At 42.6% G+C, this 15,786-nt stretch overlaps 1 protein-coding gene across 3 annotated transcripts in view; it reads left to right on the top strand.

Annotated features, from left to right (window-relative positions):
- STX8 (syntaxin 8) overlaps nucleotides 1-15,786 on the top strand; it is a 156,129-nt gene that overhangs the window by 24,047 nt on the left and 116,296 nt on the right. For all 3 annotated transcript variants that reach the window (XM_054048112.1, XM_054048111.1, XM_054048113.1), the window contains exons 5-6: nucleotides 7,302-7,426; nucleotides 9,994-10,086. In XM_054048112.1, the coding sequence (XP_053904087.1) occupies nucleotides 7,302-7,426; nucleotides 9,994-10,086 (218 nt within the window). The remainder of the gene's footprint in view (nucleotides 1-7,301; nucleotides 7,427-9,993; nucleotides 10,087-15,786) is intronic.

A 15,786-nucleotide genomic window follows, 5' to 3' on the forward strand; every position in this document is an offset into this window, starting at 1 on the left:
GACCCTTGGTAAGCTTTTACTGTATGTGTAGGTTTTTTTATTGTTTTTAATAATGCTTTCATTTTAATAGTAAATGTGCTTGCTTACTAAGAGCTTTGTGGTAACTTTTAACTATGGACATATACGCTATGTATAGCCTCTGGAGAGACAGTGTTGTGAAGACACTGACTAGGGCATAGTTAGTCTGGCTTGCTGGGGATATCATAGTCCAGGCAGGGAACTGTGAAGCTTGGGAAAACCCAGTCATGAGAGAGACAGACCGGGGCTCTGCCTAAAAGAGGGGCCTGCTGAGGAGCCGGTGCTTAGTGTGGGTGCCCTCGAGGGACCATGGAGGGGGAATACAGGCGCAGTTGCCCTGACGGTGGCACACGTGGTGGTAGTGGTGGGAATACTGCAGTTGGTCTTGGCAATTCTAAAAGAGGCCAGGGGCTGAACATGCCTGGCGATTGAACTTCTCTCTGCCGCCCAGTCAAGTCCATGACAGATTGGCAGGTCAGTGGAGAGGAAGCATGTGTTGCTGCTGCTCATGCTGAACGCTTTATGGGGATAGAGGACATCAATTTTCCTTGCTGTTAAACTAACAACTTTATTGGCAGGAGATTCCTTTAGAAGCATTGCTTTGGATTTCTTTTTAAGTGCCCATTTTGGAGTTTAGTGGACCAGATTTCACTTTAAATCTGAAAGTTAGCTTTACCCTCCTCCATAAAAAAGAGCCACACATAAAGTTTTAAGATCTAGCTGGGACACACTTTTCTGATTCTGTACCAGCTTTTTTAATTTAATGCATCTCTGATGTGACAGCCCAAATTTTCAGAAGTCTGTCTTTTTCTTTTTTTTAAACAGCCGTTCCCTTCATTAACCTTCTTGCACCAGTGATCACATATTTATCGTCCCCACGGCATATAATTGTGAAGGTTTTACCAAAATTAATCTCCGTTTATATTTGGTCACCATTCAGTGAGCTTACAGCCTTTGAAAATTGCTGTAATGCTGTTTCACGTTGTGTACTACAGTGGCCTTAATACTCTTAATGTTTATTCTAAGTGACAGCTTGGGCCAGAATGCGGAGCAGGGCATTACATTATTTAGTATAGCATTAGTTTATCTTCCGGTATTGTCAGCTTTAATTAGGATGCAACTAGAATTTTCCAGAGGAGCGGTGGTGCTGTTTACTTGACTCTTTGAGTGGGGTCATCTTTATTGCAGAGAGCTCATTTTCTCTCCATTTAAACATTATCTTTCATTGATTTTCAATGGATACGTGTCTCCACCATGACTTCTCCTTGTAGAGTGATCTATGCAAGTTCCTACACCCACTGTCCATACTAAGCGAGCAGATATCCAGAAGTTATCATCAGACAAAGACGGTCCACAAGATTTGTACACAGGAAGTGAATACTGTCTGCAGCTGAAAAGCAGGGTGATTTTAGTAAGGCAGAGTATTTACCGAAGCTGGAGTTTGTCCAAAGCACAGGATTTTTGCCCATGTTCTTGTAAAAAAGGGCACAAATTTTTTTAATGGTCACAAGTGGTCAGGACTGCAGTTATGTATTTATATTTTTAATAAAGAGCAAATCAAAAGAATAATGCTTGAAACACACAGAAAAATAAGTCGAAGAACTGGCTTTTTAGCCCTCAAACTTCTGATTGGGTCTTCAAACTCATTACTGCTATTTGTAGTCATTGGTCTCAGGAAAAACTGGCAGTAGGAGAGCAATTTTCATGGCAGCTCTAAACCTTTGCTCCATAGTTTCAGTTGGCTTTTAGGTTTCTTTGAATTGGCAGGCATTGAGCAAGCTTTCCTACTCTGGTCTGCTTCTGTGTCTGGACTTGCTGCTGCATTTTTTGCCTTGGGGTCATTTGTTGGTCCAAGACTCAACAAATGAAATGTGCTGGGTTTGTGATGAGACTAAATGTCCATTGTGATGGGCACTGAGACTAATAAACTCATTTCACTTGTGACCAGACAACATGGTAATATGGTTTCAGATCTGAAAGGCTAGTGCTGGAATGTAGTTTGCTGTCTGGTTTCAGAAGTAGTCCTCTAAATGCAAATAAAGGAGAAGTTGCTTGTCTCCAGTGCAGAGAAGCTTAGGGGGACATCACAGGTGACTATGTCACAGATTCATTTTGTGAATGGAAAAAGAATGGATTACAAAAACGGAGAGAGAAGCCATCGTTACGGCCAATACCTCAGGTGTGATTTTGCAGATGGCAGTTCCCTCTAAAGAACAATTTTCCTTTTGAAAGAAGGAGTTGGGAGTGCTTGTCTCAGAGGAAGGGACTGTAAAGTCCAGACTCCTGGCTTCGGCATTGCTGTGGTCCAAGTCATGGACATGCTCTTAGCGGGTGTTTACCCATTTTACTTGAGATCCTTGGAGAAAGGCTCTGCAGAAGGGCAAATGATGACATAAAACGGGGGTCCAGATTTGTTCTTGAGGTTAATATACTAGGTTAAACAATGTGATTTCGACTTCCTGGAGCATGATTATCATGGTGTATGCTTTAGTGCTTGTGTACTCAGGAAAGTTATACCAGTATGAGTTAAGGTGTGAATTTAAATGACTGTAGTTATACAGTGTAACTCCTGTGAGGATACTTAGTCCAGTATAAAAGTGCCTTTTTTGTTTGATTCGGTTTAGCTTCTGTAGCTTTGAATGGTGCTTAAGCTAAGCCAATCTCTTATTCTGTCCACACGGGGAGCTTATTGTGATAACTATATGTGCATAACTGGTAAAACTTTCCTGTGTAGACAAGCCTGTAGTAGCCAACATTTTGTGTTGTGTGGTAGTGGAAATATTATCTGAGTGGCCTTCCTCCACCCTTCCAGTCATCTGCATTAGAACCTGTTCAGGGTGTTTAGGGAGGGGAAGCTGTTGGAACCCCTATGATGACAGGGCGGCCCAGAAAAAAAGATGGAAATGTCCAACTGGGTAATTCCCAGAGTATCTCCCTGTCACTGCAGAGTTATTCCTTATAGCTTAGTTTTATGAGCCAAGCACTGAGGCTTCCACTACTTCCTTTGAGAGACTGTTTCACAGCCTAATCAATCTCACTGTCAAGAAGTATTACAGGCTAGTCGATCTCAAAAGTGACTTTCACATTGGTATGTCAAATGAAAGATTACTTGTGTGTCACATGCACACGAACCTTGTGACTTGAGACTCCAAGCAACTTGGGGTGTGATAAATTCCATATTGTCATTGCTTGCACTCAAAGGGAAAGGGGGAATGAAGAAGGATGGAGAAATAACTGAAGGCTATCGCCGTTCTTTTGATATGGAAGGGAACTGGCTTGTTTTTTCAAGAGCACATTTACTTCAGTTACATCTGTTTTTTCTCAGTTACTTTGCCCACACCGTTTACCATATTCACGCTCTAGTCTGCTCCAGTGAAAGTCAGTGGACTCAGGATTAGGCCATTTATCTTTAGGTCAGTCCGGCGGGGTAGTAGCAGCACAGTGTTCTGTCATGGGGAGTTTTTCAGTTTGAAATGCAGGCTCGTTCTTTGCTCCTGTGCTGGTGGGATCTGGGAAGCATTCAGCCCCTATGACTGAGGTAGCCCCTTCTGTATTGGCCCCTTAGTGTCAGGAGCAGTTTTGGAGGTGCCTGATGAGGACCTTAGTGGGGTGTAAAAGTACAAATTGCTGGTGGTGTCAGTATATAATCCCAGGCTTGGAGGAGTCTCTTGGGCAATATGGTGTCTTTATACTTTAAATCCATAAATACTGTTCTGATAACCAGGAACTGCTTGAAATGTGAATTAATTACCTAAACTGGCATGTGGTATGTATAAATGAGAGCACACACTCAGTGGACCACTGTGCTGCTTACATTCAATAGGAATCTGTGAATCCAAGCTGAGGTGCTCCAGACACTGCAAAGAGCTAGTGTATCTTCAAGGGAATGTTCAATTAATCACGCAGCCAATTGTCATTTGACCCAGGTTTTGTTTATCGTTCAGTCTTGCTGATCATTCTTCTAAAGCTGGTAAGCCTTAATGTGTGGCCTTGGTCTAAAGTAAGCACTGGTTGACTAATCTAAGTTACTTGGGAAGTTTTATAAGAATTGTCAGTGAAACAATGCCTTCGGAAAGATAAGCCTCTACTTGTTAAGCAATGACACAGCCCCCTGATTTTAAACCCCCTCATCTTTTATATTTGGGCGCATTGCTAAGCCTTATAATTAGTTAAATCTGCTCCTATAATCAAAAGCTATCTACACACTCCACTGCTCTGTGACGATTTCAAAGATTTAAGTGATTAACTTGGCGGAGGCAGTGGGTGGCTAATTGGATAAGCTTTAATCTTCACACCACCAAAGCGAAACATGGTAAGATCAGAGGAAGTAGGAAGTTATGCGGTACTGTGTGGGAAGGTAGTTACCAAACATGTCAAAAAGATTATTGTAACAAGCAGACCAGTTGTCTTGGCGAAAACTACAAGAATAAGGTGGATTATTAGAAGAGAGACAGTGCCACAAATTGTTCCAAATTTGCTTGCATTAGCTTTTTAAAATGGCAAATATATTTGGATTCTTGCTTGCTGGGCTGCCAGAGTGGAGAGCTTTACATATTCCTCTAATTTTATTTTGACAATATCAGATTAGAAGTCATTACCTTTGTGTGTGTGTGTGTGTGTGTGTGTGTGTGTATTCTCACTTTGAACGATCAAGCAGAGTAGTTTTTAAATGTCTTTAGATTCTCAAAAGTGTGGTGCTTTCATTTTATTGGGATCTGCAAAGAGGGTAGCAGTGACTGTGAGCTCGATGTGAACTACATTGGGTACTTAGGTTTCATTATTGCATTCTGGAGTTAATCTAGAATTTTTTTCCCCATGGTTTATGTATCCCTGTGAAATAAAACTTGCTTCACAGTCATATCAATAAATATACATAAGTTTGTATGGAGGCTTAAAAGCTGAAATACAGGGATAATCCAAACCACCAACCATTCTAAACATGTTTGAAAGCAAGCCAGTGATTACAGCCATAAACCAAACTGTTTTCTGCTCTGCAATATGTAAATTCCCAGCATGGTCAGTACAGTTAAGTGAGATATCATAAAATAGAATAAGCACTTCTTACTCCTGGATGAGTATGATTCATTATCTAATCCTGGCAAATTCTTTACTTTCAACAAAAGATAACTTGATAAATATTGAAACTTTTATAAGTGAGAGCAGGTGTTAAGTGTGTTCTCAAGTTTAATTTTGACAGAGGATGTCATATGAAATATATAGTATAGCAGATAAATGTGAAGGAATATGTGTGTATGTGTAGCCTTGATTTTTATATGGAGCTAGGGTGACCAGATGTCCCAATTTTTGGGTCTTTTTCCTATATAGGCTCCTATTACCCCCTGTCCCAATTTTTCATATTTGCTGTCTGGTCACCCTATAGGGAGCCGTGAATTCATGCTGAGAAGGGATGTTAAAATATTTTAAAGCAGTGGTGGTTCCATTCTTAGCCAGCAGATGTCTCTAGCTTACTATAAATCTTCACTGAATGGTTAGACGCCACTCCTGAACTTTGCTGAAATGAATGACCCTTCTGCAATGTTCTGTGGCAAAACCCTTCACCGAGAACATACAACTCATTTTGGTTACTTTCTCTGGTATTTTGCTCTGTTAATTTATTTTGTTTGATTTATAGAAGCCACAAAATCTGTGCAAGCATGCAAGTTTGAACTGTACATCGTTCATTGCATGAACTGATGCAGATTTTTTTCTTTCTAATCCTACCTGAAGTTGTAAAGTGTGCAGATTATTTGAGAAAGAGACACTCGAAAGACCGCCTGAGGTTTTTGGGGTGGGCAGTTGGGTAGAGTAGTATTTTAGAAATGTCCTGACTGTTCCTTCATTTTAGTTTAGCATACTATTGGTGAGGGTGCAGGAAGGATCTCTATGTAGGACCCAGTCCTGCAATCTGTGCACACATAATTTAAACTGGCAGTTTGGGTGCAGGAGGACTGCAGACTGTATTATATATGTTTTCCATACCAGTCAACCAATATGCAGTTGAAAGTAGGGGATCCAGAAATCTGTTGTCATTGAGTAAATATTTAAGTGGAGAGACTTTTTAATATGTTACTGCTTGAATTTATATAACTTAACCAAAAGGGCACCCTAAAAATTGTTTTCCATTGTAACCAGGTAAACACCTGTAATGCTGTAGCTCAGTAGTTCTCAACCAGGGGTCCAGGGCCCCCTAGGGGGCCACGAGCAGGTTTCAGGGGGTCTGTCAAGCAGGGCCAGCATTACTCACTTGGGCCCAGAGCACAAAGCTGAAGCCCCACTGCATGGGGGCTGAAGCCTGGGCCGCTGAGCCCCACCAGCCAGGGCTGAAGCCAAAGCCCGAGCAATGTAGCTTTGCAGGGCTCCCTGTGGCATGGAGCTCCGGGCAATTTCCCTGCTTGCTATCCCCTAACGCGGGCCCTGGCTTTTATATGCAGAAAACCAGTTATTGTGGCACAGGTGGGCCATGGAGTTTTTATAGCATGTTGGGTGGGCCTCAGAAAGAAAAAGCTATAGCAGGGGTTCTCAACCTAACAGCCATAAGTCATTCTTTTTCTTTTTTTAATAAAATTGATTACTGTTCTGATTAAGAGTGGGATTGTCTGATTTCTTGTGTCGACGTATGTCAGACCAAAAAATGCAGAGAAGTCATTGTTTGACTTCCTTCTCCACAGTTGCTTTTTTGCGATGCAGAAAGTTGTCACTTGCCAGACTTCTTCAGAGAACAGGGAATCAGTGCACTTGTTTAATCTATAGCTGTACTAGTGGACTGAGCCATTGTGTTGTTAGGGGTATGCATACAGTACAGTACCATTCGAGTCTTAGAACTCTGCATCTTGATTTAAAAATAAAATATTTATTCTTTACCCTATGGGGAAAAAGGGGAGTGAAAATATATATCTATATATAGCAGTATTTTTTCACTGTGTAACAGTAGTCGAAGTATTATGTTGTCTTATGTGCTTAACATGCAAGCAATGTAGTTAGATGTATATACTACCTGGTGTCCTAGAGAAACATGGTAATAGTATCTGCTACAAGATCATAATCTCACTCCCTTTTCTTCAGGCGGTGTAATGTACTCTGTAAGGTATTTTGTCGTAATAGCTCAGAAATTGTTCTCTGGCTAATTTGTTTGGGGGGGGGGGGGGGGAATTGCACACAGTATGGCAAGTGAATGGCTTGCAACTTCATGATTACAAGCCAGTTGCTTGTGAGACAAATTGTAGAGGAAATAGGTTTTATTTAGAGGAATTATTTTAAACTTAAAAAACCCCAACCATTTTCAGATCTAGCCTAATGACTGGAGGGGTGAAAAGAGGTGTGACCAACCCATGGCTTCTGGAAGAGACGGAGGAAACCAGCGGGCTTGGCTTTGGTGAGATCAGACAGCAGCAGCAGAGGATCATACAAGGTATAAGCTTCTCTTTATTTTTATGTAATCTTGGTCAGATGTCAGAGTATTAAAAATCCATTCTAATTTTGATTAGATTCGCTGTGAGATCTCCTATATGCATCCGAAGAAGTGGGCTGTAGTCCACGAAAGCCTATGCTCTAATAAATCTGTTAGTCTCTAAGATGCCACAAGTACTCCTGTTCTTTTTGTGAGATCTCAGAACCTTAGTCTCAGAGGGACAGTCTTGGGTTTCTTGCTCCAAAATCCTGGTGTTCTGTGGCAGAAGGCTGTCTTGCATTGGCCTTCCCCATCAAATACTGCTGCTTTCACATGGTTTACAAGAGTACCCGGTTCTTAAGGTCATTGTGAGCAGTGCGTGACCTGACAGTATCATCTTAAAGCAGCTCTACAAACTTCTCCTCCTCCACTTGCTCCAACCAACCAATCTATTTTTACATACATTTTTTCATTGTGGTAAATGGTGAGTAGGTTTTGTCTGGGTGTGACACGTTTGTTAGGTTTCTTTAAAGTCATACGCAGATTACCCTCTGGGTCTGTTAGGTTATGATGCACATACAAACTACAGCCTACAATATGTACGCTAGCAAAGTTGAGTATCACTGCAGTGGAAGAAGTGTTGTGTTGTAACATCAGCTGTGCAGCGAGTAACTATGGGGTACAGTTTGGTTCGGTCCTGATTCAGCAAGGTATTTCAGGACATACCTAACTTTAAGTATGTCGCTAGTTTCATTGACTTCCACTAAGGCCCCTGCTAGTAGTATTGACTTCAGTGGAACAATATGCATGCTTAAGGTTAGGCATGTTCTAGTGCTGTGAATCATGGCCTTACTAGATGAGAATTGATTTATAATGACAATATCTGTTTTATTCCTTGAAGCTGGATTTTCAAAGGGCCCTTACGGGTTGAGCACCCAAATCTGACTGGGAACTGGGCACTTCACTCCCAGCCTGCATGCATTAGATGGCAAATGAAGGACACTATACTCGTAATTGTCTGAACAGCACAGGGCCACAGATTGTATTTGGATAAGTGAGAGGGCAGCAATCATTTGAGCATTCAGCAACGAGGTGGCCTCGCCCACAGCCGGAGGTTCGTCCTGTTCTTCCCAGCCCTAACTGGGGGTCTCTGCTCTGCCCTGCTCACTCACTCCCATGACAGCAGGGCTGCAGATGGCGCCGTGCGCTGCTGCAGGAGCCATTCAGCAGCAGGGTGGCCTCCCCTTGGCCAGGGGCTCATCTTCCGCTGCTGCCTCCTCGCAGTCCTGGCCAAGGGTCTCTGCTTGATTAGCCGAACCTCCGCTTTATCTGAAACCTTTCCTTGTCCCCTAGAATGAGAGAGATGTAGGGGACAGAGAAGGGGTTCGGATAATAGGGTTTCAGATAGGCAGGAGCATGCTGCAATACTGTATGTAATTCAGTGTTTAACGTTGTTGAGGATGATCAAATGAAATAAATCTCTAGATAGTCAAGTTTTATTTTAATCGCCACATGAACTGGTATGTGGAGTTACAGGGCAGAAGAATAGCATCAACTCTATTTTGACTGTTCAGGAGTCAGCTTGAAACACTGCTGACATATGGTGGGTGTTAAACTTATCCGAGTGTGTGTGTGTGTGTGTGTGTGTGCATGTGCATGCGCATGTACAGGCGGGGACACACACGGGCTGGAGAGGTTCTTTGTTAGGTGGGATGTTGGGCATTCAGCACTGTAGAAGGCAAACAGACTCTGGGCATACAGATCAACATTTTGACCTCTGGTTCTCTGGCTGCAGCTTAGCAATATCTGGCTCTTCACGCAGCCTCGCCCTACATAGTGTTTTTTGCCTTTCAGCAAGTGGTTAACCACAGCAGTTCTTGCTTGCAGCATCCTTTATAATGCCATTTGTGGACCTCCTGTGTAGTGAGAGCTGCAGAGCACAACTGAGGTGTGTTTTCAGGCTGCATGGGGCCCACAGACTGGACTGAGAGTGTGTGCCACAGGTGGGGTTTGGGGAGCCTTGACAGAGCTATGTGGGGAAATTTTAAATTGTGGCTGCCCTCTTTATATCCGGCTCTGTTAATGCTCTTGGTCTCGCTCTTGCACACATGCTATATTCTCTTTCAGCTTTAAAAAAACCTATTTGAATTCCTTGGTGCTTGCATCACCTGTTTGTCTTTTAGTCATGTTAAAACCTCCTTGGAAAATCAAAAAGGGTAATGAAGGGCCTATATATGTGTGCCAGAAATTCCAGGGCATTTATGATTGAGTAACAGCTGTATGTTCAGTTTCTGGATTTTTTGGGACTCGGCTGAATATCCTGACCAGAGCAGACAAATGAATTACCCATCATTCACAGTATTTTCATTATCTAAAATATGCTGCTGCAATAGGAATTCATTGTCATGCTGGTGATGTCTCTCTTTGTTAATGTAATTTAACTCTCTTTACACACACAGCAGATCTTTGCTCCCTTGCATGTCTTCTGGCGTAGTTTCACACTCTGGATTAGCTTGCATCCTTTAAAACCACTGCTGATACGCCATGCTGCATCCTGTAATGTATTTTATTTCCTTGTTTCTGCACAGAGCAAGATGCTGGGCTGGATGCTCTCTCCTCAGTCTTATCAAGGCAAAAACAAATGGGGCAGGAAATTGGGAATGAGCTGGAGGAACAGAATGGTAAGAACAGCAAAAGTTAATTTAATGAATGGAAAAATCATGGTTTTTCTAGCTTATCAAGTTTATTGTAGGCCCTACAGGAAACGCGCAGTATACTGCTGCTATTCAAACAGTAGCAAGACAATGCTGTGAGGGGGTTTTGTATCAATGACCGTTTCATCAGTCGATAAAATAATTGATTTATTTTGTTATGCTACTTTCTTTCTTGTAAACAATGTACAGGAGTCAACACTTAATGTATTCAGGGCCATCCATATAGGAAAGAATTAGCTAGTTAGGTTACTTGCAAAGAGATGTGTCTTAGCACGTATGGTTACCAGCAGCATCTTGTGTGACAGTAGCCATATGTGAATAACTTAACTTTTCGTTGTCTTTTATTTGCTCTTGGATCCCATTAGGGTTCTTCCTCTCTTGGTCTCATTAAAAACTTTTGCCTTTTGTTATTAATTAAATGGGAATGTCTGTGGCCAGTGATTAAAGAACAGACATATTGTGTTATACAAGTGATTTGGATTTTGAGGATTTCATGAAATCAAAGGTAGGATCAAATTAAGTGAAGTACGGGGATCTGTAAATCTATCTTTTCTTTAGATTCTGATGTCTAACTGGTAAAGCTGATCAGATAAGCCCCTTGGGCCTGGGACCATCTTTTTGTTCTGGGTTTGTACAGCACCTAACACAATGGGAGTCCTGGTCCATGATTGGGACTCCTAGGCACTAGGTAATACAAATAATAAAAAATCTGCTGTTTAAAAATGCTATGTCATCAACTTAATTGTCCAAATGACCTGAACTGAATCCTCTGAGAGCAGATATTCTGGTTTCGCTCATTCCTAACAATATAGTAATGGCTGAATTAGAACTTTGAAAACACTGCCAGTTTTCTCTGGCATGAAGATTTGATCCATGTGGTCTGTCATTGGGCAGTATTGTATCTAACCACTGAGAAGGCAAAGACCCCTTTACTTGCCAATTAACTATGTACTTCAATCTGCCTCCTCCATGAATCAGTGTTCTTCCCTATATTTTGTCAGATGTGATATTAGGTGAACATTTCCTATTAATGTTTAGATAATATAAATCACAATTGGGTAGCCTCCATCCCAGCTCCCTGAGTAGGCTTAATATAGTGTAGCTTTCCCCATGCTTGTCTGACATCCTCTCTCTGACCAAACCAGGGATTTGTATCCATTGTTTTGAATATGTTGCCGTTTACTCATCCTTCATATTAGGAAATAGCCTTATGCAAACAAAGAAATTAGGAAAAGATGCTCAGCATAATTAAGTCCCCTCTGCCCCATGTGGATAAAGAAATTTTCAATTAAATATCTAATTTCATAAGTCTTATTTTAAATTATTCATCTTTTTTTTTTTTAAATACAAACCAAAACACATTTATTTTCTGTTTTTACCCTCAAGTAACAGAATCCTCAGGAGAGGCCAGTTTTCCAGTTCTGAGTGAAACATCAGTCTTTGACATCTTGTAATCTGAAGCATGATCTATGTTCTTTTTAAACGTGGAGGGGTCTCCAAAATCTTTTGTCTGTGTTTTCTCCTATGCAACTTTGGGGCTCTGTAGTGTTGGTAAGAGTAAGTGTACCCCATAGCACTTTTTGTGTAAAGCTCTTTCTAAACAATGCAGCCTCAAAACATCTTGTTGAAGTAGGCAGGTTATTTAAACCTATTTTTCAGATTGAGAAATTGAGGCACAGATTGATTTGACTTGTCCTAGCTTCTGGCTAGTAAGAGTAGCGTAGAACCCCAGGAGTTCTGACTTCCAGTCCCTTCCGCTAGCTCAGGGGTGGGCAAACTACAGCCGGGGGCCACATCCAGCCCTTTGGATATTTTAATCCAGCCCTTGAGCTCCTGCTGGGAAGTGGGGGTCGGGGGCTTGCTCCGCACGGCTCCCAGACGCAGCGGCACCCCCCCCCCCCGCTCCTACGCATAGGGACAGCCAGGGAACTCTGCACGCTGCCCCCGCCCCAAGCGCCACTCCCGCAGCTCCCATTGGCCAGCACACGGCCCAGTGGGAGCTACAGGGGCAGCGCCTGTGGACGGGTCAGTGTGCAGAGCCGCCTGGCCGTGCCTCTGCATAGGAGCCGGAGGGGAGATATACCACTGCTTCCGGGAGCTGCTTGAGGTAAGTGCCAGCCAGAGCCTGCACCCCTGCCCCACTCCCATGCCCCAACCCCCTGCCCCAGCCCTGATGCCCCTCCTGCCCTCCAGACCCCTCGATCCCACCCTCCTGCACCCCAGAGCCTGCACCCGGATCCCTCATCCCCCACCTGCACCCAAGCGTGGAGCCCCCTCCTGCATCCTGAACTCCTCATTTCTGGCCCAACCTCAGAACCCACACCCCCAGCCGGAGCCCTCACTCTCTCCTGTACCCCAACCCCCAATTTCGTGAGCATTCATGGCCCACCATACAATTTCCATACCCAGATGTGGCCCTTGGGCCAAAAAGTTTGCTCATCCCTGCTCTAGCTACTCGACAACACTGCTTCAAATGCCAGTAAAAATGACAACCATTGCCCAAGAGTTCCAAGTGATAAATGGTGACCATCACCCACTTCTTCTTGCTGACCTCCCAGAAGATTTGCCAGATTCCATGTTTGAAGGGAGAATGCTAAAACTGCCTGTCAGTCTCTGTTCATTATCTTACAATCATCATGATAATACCTGGCATTTATATAGCACACTTCAGCTGTAGATTTCAAAGCGCTTTGCAAAAGTGTGGAAATTGAGGCACTGACCAAGTGATTTTGCTTCTCTCCGTGAATCAATGGCAAAGCTGAACTCCCATGCTTTATTTTCTACCTTATGCTTCTTCCCTTGGCATGGGGCACAGTAGCTGGCCATTCCATGCCACTGGCCCACTGGAAAAGCTGAAATCCTTTGTGTGTATTATCCAGTGGCTTCCTTCCCCTTTACCCGTTGTATTTTGGTTACTGTATGTAACCCTCAACAGACTTTTCTCACACACTTTGCCAATATTTGGTCACTATTAGACAGTCAAAATGGACAAGCGTAACTGCCCCTGTAATCTCCATTGTATTCCAAATCTTTTCCTCCTTAAGGCTGAGTGGTGATGGCATTATACGTACTTCAGTGAAGCAAGGGAAGTTCATCTTCCTTCAATGCTGAATCAGTATTTTTATATTGGAGTCAAAATTTCCATCAAATGTCTATGGGAAGCTCATTTTCCGGATCACTAAGCTAGTCTGTTTTGGGAGTTCCTGCTTCCTAGAACTAGGCTGAGGTCTGTTCCTCACTTGTAAATGATTTGAATCAAATATTTTGTCATTAAAACTTCAGCTGCCTTATCATGGATCTAACCTCTGACAATCGCACTGGCCCACCTCTCTGAATTTTGTTGGTTAACCATTTCCCAAGCAGCCTAAGTTTGTAGGCAAAACCACTGTTGCTAACTGCTCTCTTCCAGCAGCAGCTCAGACAGTCTGCGCTGCTAAGGTTTGGGCTCTTTCTAGTTCATTGGCAATGGCCTGCAGGTATTTTTTCCTTTAATTTAATGCCTGTTGTGTAGCAATGCAATAAGAGGTGCTCCAGCCCCAGGGAGTACTATAGGCATCCCTGACAATTGGAATCCTAGAATATCAGGGCTGGAAGGGACTTCAGGAGGTCATGTAGTCCAACCCCCTGCTCAAAGTAGGACCAATCCCCAAATGGCCCCCTCAAGGATTGAACTCACAACCCTGGGTTTAGCACGCCAATGCTCAAACCACTGAGTTATCCTTCCCCTGAAGCTATTCCTTAATCATGGTTCGTACATGTAAATGCTATTGTGTTTGCTCGTCTGACCAAAAATGATTAAATGTCATCTTTGGAAAGATGGTCTCTTGCCTAAGTCTGACCAAGCTGCTAAAGATAGTAATGCATCCAGGATTCTTAAGAGTCTTGTGGCATATTGTAATTTGGATCACCTTGGGAGATGGGAAGTGGGGAGAGGAGTAGGGGGACGTGCTAAGTATGTTCTTGCCAAGATTGCACTTAGCAGATCTAGACTTATTCCTTGTATCGGTCACAGGGCCTCTATGATCAGACATCTTGATTTCGTTGGGGGCACTCTTGAGTTTTAATGGGATTTCACATCATTCCTTACCCAAGTACTATGGTAATCAGTATTCTAGAAATAGGGTGGCTAAATGTTTGCCAGCTGGACTGTATCCCTAGGATTGCTTTTCTGATCTGCTTGGACATCCAGTGCGTGCATGTTATTTTGTGGGAAGCTGCAGTGGAGAACAAAACAGAAACGGTACCAAGAGAAGTTACTTTTGCTAATGTTCAAAGAATAGACCTAGGACTCTGATCACCTTGGTTATCATGGGAGGGGTGGGAGATAAATTATGAGGGTTCCCATCATCAGTTCCAACTTTGGCCTGGGAAAATTTTCTTCACGTCCTCTTATATTTGTGATATGGAAGAAGAAAAGCATGGAATAGATCAAGTAAGTAGCCTCTGGCCCTTTTGATGAGGCAATCACAATGCATTAATTTTTGGGGAATGCTTTCAGAAACTCTGAATGCTGTTTGTTTTATCCTCCTAGAGATGTTATTTTTCACTGTGGGATACTCATATGAGAGTACAGTATTGCAAATATACATTATTTAAAGTGGACAGAGGGTTATCTGTGTTTGCAGCTAGTGTTTTTATTAGTTAGGAGAATCTTCTAAATGCTGTGGATCTCTATATGAATAGCCACTATGTTGTTAACTAAAAAGTTCCAATGGATTTTTTTCTGAAGAATTGATCTGTCTTTATTATCTTAACTTAACAGAGAAGACCTTTGCGTAATTGAAAGTTAAGAAATGTTAAGGATCAAATTTCCAAAAAGGAAAAAGCTTGGAAATACAGAGTTAAGGTTATGTTCTTATAAACATAAAATTTGCCCATGTACCTACAATCTTGTGCACCAGCCATGTCACAAAGGGACAAATTCTCTACTAGTGTAAATACATGGGCTTCAGTAGAGCTATGCTAACAGAGAATTTGGCCCAGAATTATGTCTGTAACTACCGTAGTTACTGTCCGCGCTTATCACCTCCCCTTTATCAACAGTAATGGAAAAAATGTTGTAATTGGAACTTTGAAAATGTTGCTGCTGTTGCAAGAACCAGAATAGAATCAAGCTTTACGTCTGTATCATTGCAGAGCCCATCCAGCTAACGGGACTAATCAGTACTAGAATACATGCAGTGAATCCTCAAACGGATGGCTCAGGATTGATGATAGGAAATAGGTTTATTTTTTCCTCTTGGTCACCAGTTCAGATCCAGGTTTATTAGTCAGCAAAGGCTATTACCATTTTCAGATGTATATGAAATGGATCAGTCATGGGCTACAAGGTCCCAGTTGATACTAATTAACTGCCAGTCTGACCCTGAGGATTGAATGGGAATTGAGACTGACAAAGACTCTTTGTTGACTCCGCTTGGTAGGACAGCGTGGAGAAAAGTCCCTGCTGCTGCCTCTCCTGTACCCATTCTGTAGACAAATAGGATGGCAGTCTTGAGGGTTGTCGATCCAACACTTTCCATTATAATTAAATCCACTCCTTATAACTGACCCAGACTGTTGTCTCTGAAAGATGTAGGGCTATTTATTGCTGAGACGCTTCACTACAATGGTGATGGATGCTGTTGAAACCCCAAATGTAGATGGAAATGAACACTTGATTTTTCA

This window comes from Malaclemys terrapin, chromosome 13, assembly GCF_027887155.1.
Source record: "Malaclemys terrapin pileata isolate rMalTer1 chromosome 13, rMalTer1.hap1, whole genome shotgun sequence".
In the NCBI taxonomy this organism is placed as follows: domain Eukaryota; kingdom Metazoa; phylum Chordata; order Testudines; family Emydidae; genus Malaclemys; species Malaclemys terrapin.